Below are 12,441 nucleotides of genomic sequence, written 5' to 3'. Positions count from 1 at the left end.
GTAGAAATGGTTCTTCAGAAACCTCTCGATCGTGAAAAGCAAGAGCATTTGTCTCTGGTTCTGACAGCGATAGATGGAGGTAATCCACAATTGTCTGGTACTGCGCAGATACACATTACTGTTTTAGATGCCAACGACAACGCGCCTGTTTTTATGCATAAAATATATAAAGCGAGTATCACCGAGAATGCTCTCAAAGGCACCAGCGTGACGACGGTTAGTGCTTCTGATTTGGATGAGGGATCTTACGGCAAAATTACATATGCTATTAAAAATACCCTCGACAATGTTCTAGAATTGTTTGAAATTAACGAAACAAACGGTGAGGTGAGAGTTAAAGGTCTTATAGATTATGAGAAAGCTCGCCACTATCAAATTCATATACAGGCGAGCGATGACGGAGGTCTAACTGATTCTTGTAAAATCGATGTAGATGTTGTTGATATAAATGACAATAAACCACAGATCAACATCATGTCTAAATTAACTGCAATATCAGAAAACTCTAATCCTGGAACTGTTGTAACAATGATTAATGCGCAAGACCCGGATGCAGGTGAAAACGGTAAAATATTTTGTTCAGTTAATGAGAATATTCCATTTACCCTTAAGTCGACAAATGGCAATTTCTTCAGTTTAGTTACAGATGGTGATTTAGACCGGGAGCGCGAGTCTGGATATAATATTAGTGTGACATGCGCTGATGAGGGCGTGCCCTCTCTCTCCAGCAGCGTCGCTCTCTCCTTACAGATATCAGATGTGAATGATAACGCGCCTGTGTTTGACAAGAGCTCATATGAGGCCTCTGTTCAAGAAAACAACACACCGGGTCTTTCCATATTCACAATTAGAGCAAGAGACGCAGATTTTAACCAGAATGCCCGTGTGTCTTACATACTGGAGGACTCCTTGGTTAACGGAGTGCCCGTCTCCTCCTTAGTGTCGGTTAGTGCGGACAGTGGAGTCATACATGCAGTGCGGTCTTTCGATTACGAGCAGATCAAAGATTTTCAGTTCCGCGTAAAATCGCAGGACGGAGGCTCTCCTCCTCTGAGCAGCAACGTGAGCGTTAAAATAGCGATTCAGGACCAGAATGACAACGCGCCTCAGGTTCTGTATCCGGTCCAGTCAGGTGCTTCTGTGGTGGCTGAAATAGTGCCTCGTTCGGCGGATGTGGGTTATCTGGTGACTAAAGTGGTGGCTGTTGATGTGGACTCTGGACAGAATGCCTGGCTCTCATATAAACTGCAGAAAGCCACAGACAGGGCGCTGTTTGAAGTGGGCTTACAGAATGGAGAAATAAGAACTGTACGCCAAGTGACAGATAAAGATGCTGTCAAACAAAGACTCACTGTTGTAGTGGAGGACAACGGGCAGCCCTCTCGATCAGCTACAGTCAGTGTTAATGTGGCGGTGGCGGACAGTTTCCCTGAAGTGCTCTCGGAGTTCACTGACTTTCCGCACGACAAGAACTACAACGACAACCTGACTTTCTATCTGGTCTTGGCTTTGGCTGTAGTTTCGTTTCTCTTTATCGTGTCTATCATTGCCATACTGTCAGTCAAATGCTACAGATGGAGACGCGAGCGGATGTTTTACAAATCTGGAGCGAATCTTCCAGTTATTCCGTATTATCCGCCTCTTTACGCAGACGTAGGGGGCACAGGAACTTTACAGCACGTGTACAATTATGAGGTTTGCAGAACCACTGACTCCAGAAAGAGTGGTCTGAAGTACGGCAGACCTTGCAGTGAGAGCATCATTAGTCTGGACACCAATGGAACACAGACACTGACGCACGTGCAAAGGGAGAGACTGAACTTTGACGATTGTGAAGATCAGGTGAGAAATATTTTTACAGAAACTTTATATTAGATCAATAGTCTAATCAATCAATAGTCTCTGCAATTCTAAGAAATGCATTAACAAATAATTTCAGCCAGGGGCGTTTCTAGGATTTTAAAACATCCAGGGCTGGTGCTAAAACATCAGGGGCTAGTGGTGGTGGGTGGGAGCTCACATCATGCTCACATAAGTGCTTGAACCTGGATCCTTCTAGGGGGTTCCGGGGGCATTAAACTGGGGGTTAAAGACCTTGTCACACTATGAGCAATAGTAAATAGTAATCACTGAAAATAGCAAACATATCAAAGTATTATAACACAATTATAACATTACAAAAATATGTCAGACAAATAAAATAATAAATTTGAAAATGTATTTATAACTGTAACAAATATATAGTTGCATGCAAAAATAGGGCCCTATTTTCTTCCCCCAAATTCCATTTTATTATTATTATTATTATTATTATTTATTATTAATTTTTTTTTTTTCAAATTCTGTTTTCAGTTTCATTTTTCTGGATTTCTTTTTAATGATTAAATTTAATTTCACTAATCAAAATGTAATTAATCATGTGTAATTAACTGAAACGGTGAATCTTATACAATTTACTGTCAAGTTATCAAAACTTAAGAAAAATGACATGTTTAGGACCCCTTTTTTTTTTTTTTTTTTTTTTTTTTCACTTTACGTTTTATTGTTACCAAATATGTTTTAGCATGCATGTATTTTTCTGGTTATCAAATGAAGGTATAAAATATTAATTTAATTGATATTATAATAAAAATTAAATTTTATTTTTGATAAATAAAGGGGATTTACTATTAAAATTTGAAACGTGGAAGAAATATTGTGTGAAAAAATTGTATAAATTTTGTAAATTAATAGTAGTAGTAGTAGCAGTGGGCACGTACATTATACTGAACGATTAATAAAATTAAACCGAACTTTTACTTTGACGGGTTGCCGTGAATACCTTTAACTTTGTGTGTGCACATTTGACGCTTGTTTTACTCAAATGAAACTGTGAAATGCTCATGAAGTGAATCTCAGGGCAGTTCTGGAGATGTTTTCAATGTATTTATGTCCTCATTTAGTGAAACGGCAGACGCTGAAATCGCTGCGAGCGTCTGCGCCGTTCATTCATAAAAAAGACACGCAAAACATGAAGGATTCATATTTAAATAGTATTTTGCGGGATAATATTTACAGATACGAGTTCATATGGCGACTTTATTTAAGTTTAATGACCAACTTTTGATTAATTCATTCAAACTTTAACAAATTCCGTGGAAATCATAGGGCCATGCAAAAAAAAAAAAAACATTCGGGGCTGTAATAAAAACTTTCGGGGCTCGAGCCCCGAATGATAAGCCCTAGCGACACCCCTGATTTCAGCAGAAAATGACATGAATCCTTGGCTATTTTTGCCCGTTTTCTACAGTCCATAATCAATAATAGTCGCTGTTAGATTATTGTTTGTTTATTTGTTTGTGTTGTATACTGAAATACTATGGCACATTGTCACTGATGATCAGTTTTTTGTTTTTTGTTTTTTTTGTAATTATAATCTTTTTCCTTGTATGACTTTCACTTGTATTTGTCATGAAGCGTTTTTGGCGTTTTGCGTCCCTGACCATGGTCCTGAAATTCTCACACAGTTATTTGCAAAGTATGTTGTGATACGTCTCTTTACAGACAGACCATCTTTTTTGAGATTTTCTTATTGTTCTGTCCTTCGTGTAAAACGTTAAGCTATGCACTATTTAATTCATGCTCAGATATCTGCCAGATAATTGCATTTTAGGTATTTCCCTGTATGGCTGATTAATGTTCATACAGATAAGGCCTGATCAAAACTTTGAGCAAACACGAAATTATTTATTTATTTTGCCTTGCAAGTCTTTATTTATACAAGCTTATACTTTTTTGTTTTTGTTGTTGTTTGTAGATATTTGTAATGTGATTAGTTTTACACTTCTGAACATTTAGTAAATTGTTTTTCTCAGACATGTGTGCTATTAACCCTTTAACTGTCACCGTCCCCTCTGTGGGACGCCTAAGTCTACTTTACACATAAATCCTATTCTATTACATAATAAATCATATTATACTACACATAAATCCTAATCTAATTGTGACAAACTATACATTGTTGGAAAGGTCTAAGACTCCTAAATAGATATTTTACCATATTTTTGTGTTACAAATTATGTAAGAAAAGTAATAGACTAATATATGTCAAGAGTACAACTTCTAAAAAATCTACATCATAACATGAGTTCTGACCTTTGTCACAAAAGACTTTCTTCATTGCCTTTTTCCCAATTACAATTTAGAAATCATAAGAAATTATATATTAGTTCAAAACTTAAAATCTCAAAATTCATCCTTTGAAAGGCATTTTAAAATCAGACATTACATTACCATTGAAAATGTACATCAAAATGTTTTCATTCATGAATTATAAAACTTTAAGTCCGGATAGTGCATTTTTATGTCTGTGTTCAAAAATGGGAGCGACACTTAAAGGGTTAAATTAAAATTCATCGATTTTACATTTACTGTAGTTCATCAGACTGGACTCTTAGTGCCGCTGTTGATCAATATGTCAGTTTAGAGAGCAGATCTGCTGCAGTTCCACCCCCATCATCTCCATATTAATACAGGGCGACAGAAGCTGAGAGCACAGTCTGAGAAAGAGAGAAAAGACAAATCACGGAGATACTGTATTAATAATCCTTATTTCTGGAATTACAGACACTTTTGTTGTTTCTTATCACTTTGGATATATGCATTATGTCCTGCAGCTTTTTGGATTAATTTGTTTTCTGCTTGAATCTTCATTCGTGGTCTTCTGCAAAATGTCGGACAGAACAATGGCGCGGCAAGTACTGCTGTTTATTTGGTTTCTCTGCTTCAGTTCGTCTTTCGGGCAGGTCAGTTACTCCATTCCTGAGGAAATGGCGAAAGGCTCTTTAGTCGGGAACATAGCGCAGGATTTGGGTTTAGATTTAAAAAGACTGAAATCGGGTAAAGCTCGTATTTATACAGGAGACAGCGCTGAATATATCGAGCTGAATAAAGAAAGAGCAGTCCTCCTTATCAAAGAGAGAATAGACCGAGAGGCCTTATGCGGACAGACAACGCCTTGTGCGCTACATTTTCAGATTATTCTCGAAAATCCCCTGGAATTTTATTCGATCACAGTAGAGATTACAGATATCAATGATAATGCGCCAGCCTTTAAAAAAAGCGAAATGAAGTTTGACATAAATGAAATGGCAAAAACAGGGGTTCGTTTTGTTCTAGAGAGAGCGAATGATCTAGATGTTGGCCGTAACGGTCTTCAAGATTACATTCTTAGTCCGAACGATTTTTTTACTTTAAAACTGCATAATCAACCTGATGGTGGAAAAGCTGTCGAGATGATATTGCAGAAGCCACTAGATAGAGAGAAGCAAGACCATATCACACTCTTACTGACAGCAAAGGATGGGGGAGAGCCTCATTTGGCAGGAACAATGCAGATACAAATAACAGTTTTAGATGCCAACGATAATGAACCCGTTTGCAGTCAGGAAGCATATAGAGCCAGTATAGCCGAGAATGCACCTACGGGCACTGTTTTAACCACAGTCAGTGCGTCAGATGCAGATCTGGGCTCTAATGGCGTAATAACATTTTCCATTTCTTCTGATGGTGCAGATGATTTGTTTAAGGTAGACGAAAACACAGGAGTCGTTACATTAATTGGTAAAGTGGATTATGAAAAAAACAAAGTTTATCAAATTGATGTCCAAGCAAAAGACCAAGGTGGACATTCGGATTCTTGTAAAGTCATTCTTGACGTCACAGACGTTAACGATAACACGCCTGCAATAAGCATAATGTCGAGAACGAATAGTGTATCTGAAGATTCTAAACATGGAACTGTTGTTGCGATATTGACCGTCCAAGACCTTGACACCGGTGACAATGGAAAGATCACATGCACAATAGATAACAACCTTCCTTATATGCTAAAATCAACAGGAAATAATTTCTTCAGTTTAGTCACAGATGTCGATTTAGACCGAGAGCGCGAATCTGAGTATAACATCAGTGTGACGTGCGCTGATGAGGGCGTGCCCTCTCTCTCCAGCAGCGTCACTCTCTCCTTACAGATATCAGATGTTAATGATAACGCGCCTGTCTTTGACAAGAGCTCATATGAGGCCTCTGTTCAAGAAAACAACACACCGGGTCTTTCCATATTCACAGTCAGAGCCAGAGACGCAGATTTTAACCAGAATGCCCGTGTGTCTTACATACTGGAGGACTCGTCGGTTAACGGAGTGCCCGTCTCCTCCTTAGTGTCCGTTAGTGCTGATAGTGGAGTCATACATGCAGTGCGATCTTTCGATTACGAGCAGATCAAAGATTTCCAGTTCCGCGTAAAAGCGCAGGATGGAGGCTCTCCTCCTCTCAGCAGCAACGTGAGCGTGAAAATAACGATTCAGGACCAGAATGACAACGCGCCTCAGGTTCTGTATCCGGTCCAGTCAGGTGCTTCTGTGGTGGCTGAAATAGTGCCTCGTTCGGCAGATGTGGGTTATCTGGTGACTAAAGTGGTGGCTGTTGATGTGGACTCTGGACAGAATGCCTGGCTCTCATATAAACTGCAGAAAGCCACAGACAGGGCGCTGTTTGAAGTGGGCTTACAGAATGGAGAAATAAGAACTGTACGCCAAGTGACAGATAAAGATGCTGTCAAACAAAGACTCACTGTTGTAGTGGAGGACAACGGGCAGCCCTCTCGATCAGCTACAGTCAATGTTAACGTGGCGGTGGCGGACAGCTTCCCTGAAGTGCTCTCGGAGTTCACTGACTTTACGCACGACAAGGACTACAACGACAATCTGACTTTCTATCTGGTCTTGGCCTTGGCTGTAGTTTCCTTTCTTTTTATCGTGTCTATCATTGCCATACTGTCAGTCAAATGCTACAGATGGAGACGCGAGCGGATGTTTTACAAATCTGGAGCGAATCTTCCAGTTATTCCGTATTATCCGCCTCTTTACGCAGACGTAGGGGGCACAGGAACTTTACAGCACGTGTACAATTATGAGGTTTGCAGAACCACTGACTCCAGAAAGAGTGATCTGAAATACGGCAGACCTTGCAGTGAGAGCATCATTAGTCTGGACACCAGCGGTACACAGACACTCACGCATGCGCAAAGAGGAAAACTGATCAATGAGGAATTTGAAAATCAGGTGAGAATTTTAATTTATAGTTTTGTAGCAGCTTACAACATTATTTGTCTATTTGTCTTTTATGATTGACTGCAAAAGCATTAAAACCGTTCATACATGTATCTTAAATGTTTTCAATTTTACACACAATAACAGGCAAGTTGCTACTCACCTACTTAGCCTGTTATTTCCATTATGGCATCTCGTCTGTAGTTTGTCCTTTATATAACTTGCCCAAATTATTTGTGCTTTCAGTCACTTTATTTAATATAATTTCTCAAGTAATAAGTGTGATTATGTACAATAGTTACATGATTGAAGTATTTTATCTATATATATTTTTTTTTAATAATCTGAAGAGTTTCGAGTTGCTGCTTTGACCATTTACAGTCTTTAGAATTTTTTTTTTTTAGATATTTCTGCTGCAATGTTACATGGTTATCTTACTTATCCGTATTTTAGAGTTTTTAAATCCACAAAATGATTTTTAAGACTGTTTTGAGAATCTTTCATATATGTTTGTGAAGACCATCAGAACTTCAGTCATAGTAACTGGCCGTGGTGCTGAAATGTTCAGTCTTGGGTTCTTCTGCCTACTTTTTTACCCCCTTACCTTCGTTTGTTGGACCATATCTTCTAGAATGTCTGCGTCCTTCCAGTCTTTTAAGATGTTTAGAATTCAAACGTATCGTATTCGTTCATTTTCATATATTTCAGCTTTCTCTCTATTATTTCGTTAGGCACTTTAGATTTGTGCTTCAATATCTAGTCATTTTTTATTTTTTTATTATTATTATTATTATTATTATTATTATTATTTGTTACTTTTATAATTTGTTTAAATGAAATCAGGCAACCGTAACTCATTTTTAGATAATTGTATTTTGAATGACAATCGCAACGACTGTTTATTTTTACAATTTGGAATCATTCAAAAACACGTCTCGTCGTGTAGGGAGAAAAAACACTTCTATTTAATCGTTTCTGTAGTTCATCAGACTGAACTCATAGTGCCGCTGTTGGTCAATATGTGGGTTTAGAGAGCAGATCTGCTGCAGTTCCACCCCCATCATCTCCATATTATTAGAGAGAGACAGAAGCTGAGAGCACAGTCTGAGGAGAGAGAAGACAAATCACGGAGATACTGTTTTAATAATTCATTTTCTGGAAGTACAAACACTTTTCTAAGTTCTTGTCACTTTGGATATATACATTATTACCTCAAGCTTCTTGGATTGATTTATTTGTTTTCTGCTTGAATCTTCATTCGTGGTCTTCTGCAAAATGTCGGACAGAACAATGGCGCGGCAAGTACTGCTGTTTATTTGGTTTCTCTCTCTCAGTTCAGCTCTCGGGCAGGTCAGTTACTCCATTCCTGAGGAAATGGCGAAAGGCTCTTTAGTCGGGAACATAGCGCAGGATTTGGGTTTAGATTTAAAGAGACTGAAATCGGGTAAAGCGCGTATTTATACAGGAGACAGCGCTGAATACATCGAGCTGAATAAAGAAAGAGGAGTCCTCCTTATCAAAGAGAGAATAGACCGAGAGGCGCTATGCGGACAGACAACGCCTTGCGCGCTACATTTTCAGATTATTCTTGAAAACCCAATGGAGTTTTTTCAGTGTTAATGTTGAAATAACAGATATTAATGACAACGCTCCCATTTTTTGAAAAAAGCGAAATTATTTTTAGAATTAGTGAATCAGCTGTTTTAGGGTCTAAATTTATGTTAGAGCCTGCTATAGATCTTGATGTGGGAATCAATGGCCTTCAAAGTTACATGCTAAAACCTACTGATAATTTTAATCTTAAATTTAAAAATCAACCAGGAGACGGGAAAAATGTCGAAATGGTTCTACAAAAGCCTTTAGATCGGGAAAAACAGCATCATATAAAATTAGTGCTCACAGCTATTGATGGAGGAGATCCTCAGTTGTCTGGCAGTATAGAGATTCACATTACAGTTTTAGATGTAAACGACAATGCTCCTGTTTTTGTGCAGTCACTTTATAAAGCGACTGTAACAGAGAATGCACCAAAAGACACTGTTGTGTCAACAGTGAGCGCAAATGATCCAGATGAGGGAGTAAATGGTAAAATAGAGTATTCTATTGCAAACAGGCAAGATGATGCTCCAGGAGTTATTTGAAATAAACAAGATAATGGCCAAGTTACAGTGATCGGAATAATAGACTTTGAAAAAGCTCGGCATTATGAAATTAGCGTTCAAGCGAGTGATCATGGTGGTCTGACTGATTCTTGTAAAATCATAGTTGATGTAATTGATATCAATGATAATAAACCAGTGATCAATATTATGTCCAAAACAAACATAATAGCTGAAAATTCTGCATCTGAGACTGTGGTTACGATGATAAATGTGCAGGATCTTGATTCAGGGAAAATGGGAAGGTTCAGTGTTTCATTAATGAGAACATTCCTTTTACCTTGAAATCGACAAATGCCAATTTCTTCAGTTTAGTCACAGATGGTGATTTAGACCGAGAACGCGAATCTGAGTATAACATCAGTGTGACGTGCACTGATGAGGGCGCGCCCTCTCTCTCCAGCAGCGTCACTCTCTCCTTACAGATATCAGATGTGAATGATAACGCGCCTGTCTTTGACAAGAGTTCATATGAGGCCTCTGTTCAAGAAAACAACACACCGGGTCTTTCTATATTCACAGTCAGAGCCAGAGACGCAGATTTTAACCAGAATGCCCATGTGTCTTATATACTGGAGGACTCATCTGTTAACGGAGTGCCTGTCTCCTCTTTAGTGTCTGTTAGTGCTGATAGTGGAGTCATACATGCAGTACGATCTTTCGATTACGAGCAGATCAAAGATTTCCAATTCTGCGTAAAAGCGCAGGATGGAGGCTCTCCTCCTCTCAGCAGCAGTGTGAGCGTGAAAATAACGATTCAGGACCAGAATGACAACGCGCCTCAAGTTCTGTATCCGGTCCAGTCAGGCGCTTCTGTGGTGGCTGAAATAGTGCCTCGTTCGGCTGATGTGGGTTATCTGGTGACTAAAGTGGTGGCTGTTGATGTGGACTCTGGACAGAATGCCTGGCTCTCATATAAACTGCAGAAATCCACAGACAGGGCGCTGTTTGAAGTGGGCTTACAGAATGGAGAAATAAGAACTGTACGCCAAGTGACAGATAAAGATGCTGTCAAACAAAGACTCACTGTTGTAGTGGAGGACAACGGGCAGCCCTCTCGATCAGCTACAGTCAATGTTAACGTGGCGGTGGCGGACAGCTTCCCTGAAGTGCTCTCGGAGTTCACTGACTTTACGCACGACAAGGACTACAACGACAACCTGACTTTCTATCTGGTCTTGGCTTTGGCTGTAGTTTCGTTTCTCTTTATCGTGTCTATCATTGCCATACTGTCAGTCAAATGCTACAGATGGAGACGCGAGCGGATGTTTTACAAATCTGGAGCAAATCTTCCAGTTATTCCGTATTATCCGCCTCTTTACGCAGACGTAGGGGGCACAGGAACTTTACAGCACGTGTACAATTATGAGGTTTGCAGAACCACTGACTCCAGAAAGAGTGATCTGAAATACGGCAGACCTTGCAGTGAGAGCATCATTAGTCTGGACACCAGCGGAACACAAACACTCACACATGTGCAGAGAGGAAAACTGATCAGTGAAGAATTTGATGATCAGGTGAGAATTTTATTTTATTTTTTTTTTGCATTATTTTTTATTTTTTTTTAACCTGCAAAAATATTGGAAACCGTTCATACATGTTTCTTAAATAACGTTCAATTTTTTGGAATAACAAGCAGTTTTAAAAACAATTAGCAACAAGTTAGGCTTTGTTATTTTCAACAGGCTGTTGTTTTGTACTTTCATTGGTATTTATTTTTTTGATTAATGTTGCGGACTGTAATTGGGTTTTCTGCTTCTTCTGCTCATGCATTTGTTTATTTACGTTTTAGCTTTACTGCTTTAATGCAAGATTTGTTCCATTTTTAGTTTGTATACAAATCTAATCAGGATTGTTACTTCAAACACCTTTTGTCATTTTTGTTTTCAAATACAATATGTTTAATAGTTAATTTTTTATTAAATTTCTTTATAATTTATTGTTGTAATAGATTAAAATGTTGAATCTTGTTATTAATTTATTGTTGTATGTACAATAGTCAATCATTCAAATTTTATCGGTTTTTAAATAATCTGAAGAATCTCCTGTTGCTACTTTACCAGCTTTAAAGGTATTTGACAGTCTTGAAAGCCACAATCATTTGGTATGTTTTTAAATCCACAATGCGTTTTTACATTATTTGAGAATCTTTAATCTGTGGTTGTGAAGACAGCTGTTAAAGTGCAACTTCAGTCATGGTAGCTGGCCGTGGTGCTGAAAATGTTCAGTCTTGGGTTCTTCTGCCTACTTTTTTCCCTTACCTCCGTTTGTTTGAGCATATCTTCTATAATTTTAAGTCCTTCCAGTCTCTCAATATGTTTAGAATTTAAAAGTATCGTATTCGTTCATTTTCATATATTTGGTTGATTATATATTTCAAAGCACAGGTTTATACTAATGCCTAATCAATACTATTGCTTTTCATATTTTTTTTATTACAATTTTTTTCCTATTGATGTTTACTTTTACAAAATTTTTAAAATAATCATGAAATTACTGCATTTAGACATTTGTATTTTGAATACATCGCAACGGCTGTATTTTAAATATTATTAAAATGTAAAATAATTCTAAAACACGTCTTATCATATAGAGAGAAAAAATTATCTATTGGGTAGTTTCTGTAGTTCATCAGACTGGACTCATAGTGCCGCTGTTGGTCAATATGTCAGTTTAGAGAGCAGATCTGCTGCAGTTCCACCCCCATCATCTCCATATTAGAGAGAGACGCAAGCTGAGAGCACAGTCTGAGGAGAAAGAAGACAAATCACGGAGATACTGTGTTTATAATCTCTTTTCTGGAATTACAGACACTTTTGTTAGTTCTTGTCACTTTGGATATATACATAATTTCCTCCAGCTTCTTGGATTGATTTATTTGTTTTCTGCTTGAATCTTCATTCGTGGTCTTCTGCAAAATGTCGGACAGAACAATGGCGCGGCAAGTACTGCTGTTTATTTGGTTTCTCTCTCTCAGTTCAGCTCTCGGGCAGGTCAGTTACTCCATTCCTGAGGAAATGGCGAAAGGCTCTTTAGTCGGGAACATAGCGCAGGATTTGGGTTTAGATTTAAAGAGACTGAAATCGGGTAAAGCGCGTATTTATACAGGAGACAGCGCTGAATACATCGAGCTGAATAAAGAAAGAGGAGTCCTCCTTATCAAAGAGAGAATAGACCCAGACAACGCCTTG

General features: G+C 38.3%; 2 protein-coding genes and 1 pseudogene across 2 annotated transcripts; all 3 read left to right on the top strand.

Annotated features, from left to right (window-relative positions):
- The first annotated feature begins 6 nt into the window (after positions 1-6).
- Positions 7-2,001, top strand: LOC127159959 (protocadherin gamma-A4-like). Its single transcript, XM_051102643.1, has one exon. It carries the CDS (start codon positions 7-9, stop codon positions 1,873-1,875), a length of 1,869 nt encoding a protein of 622 aa, XP_050958600.1. The 3' UTR covers positions 1,876-2,001.
- Positions 2,002-4,506: 2,505 nt separating this feature from the next.
- Positions 4,507-7,312, top strand: LOC127159953 (protocadherin beta-8-like). Its single transcript, XM_051102640.1, has one exon. The coding sequence runs from the start codon at positions 4,638-4,640 to the stop codon at positions 7,170-7,172; it is 2,535 nt and encodes an 844-aa protein (XP_050958597.1). The 5' UTR covers positions 4,507-4,637; the 3' UTR covers positions 7,173-7,312.
- A 655-nt stretch (positions 7,313-7,967) lies between these two features.
- On the top strand, positions 7,968-10,773 carry LOC127159956 (protocadherin beta-16-like; annotated as a pseudogene).
- Positions 10,774-12,441: the final 1,668 nt, after the last annotated feature.

This window comes from Labeo rohita, unplaced genomic scaffold, assembly GCF_022985175.1.
Source record: "Labeo rohita strain BAU-BD-2019 unplaced genomic scaffold, IGBB_LRoh.1.0 scaffold_268, whole genome shotgun sequence".
In the NCBI taxonomy this organism is placed as follows: domain Eukaryota; kingdom Metazoa; phylum Chordata; class Actinopteri; order Cypriniformes; family Cyprinidae; genus Labeo; species Labeo rohita.
The sequence above is the reverse complement of the archived record's forward strand: the minus strand, read 5'-3'. Positions and strand labels throughout refer to the sequence as shown.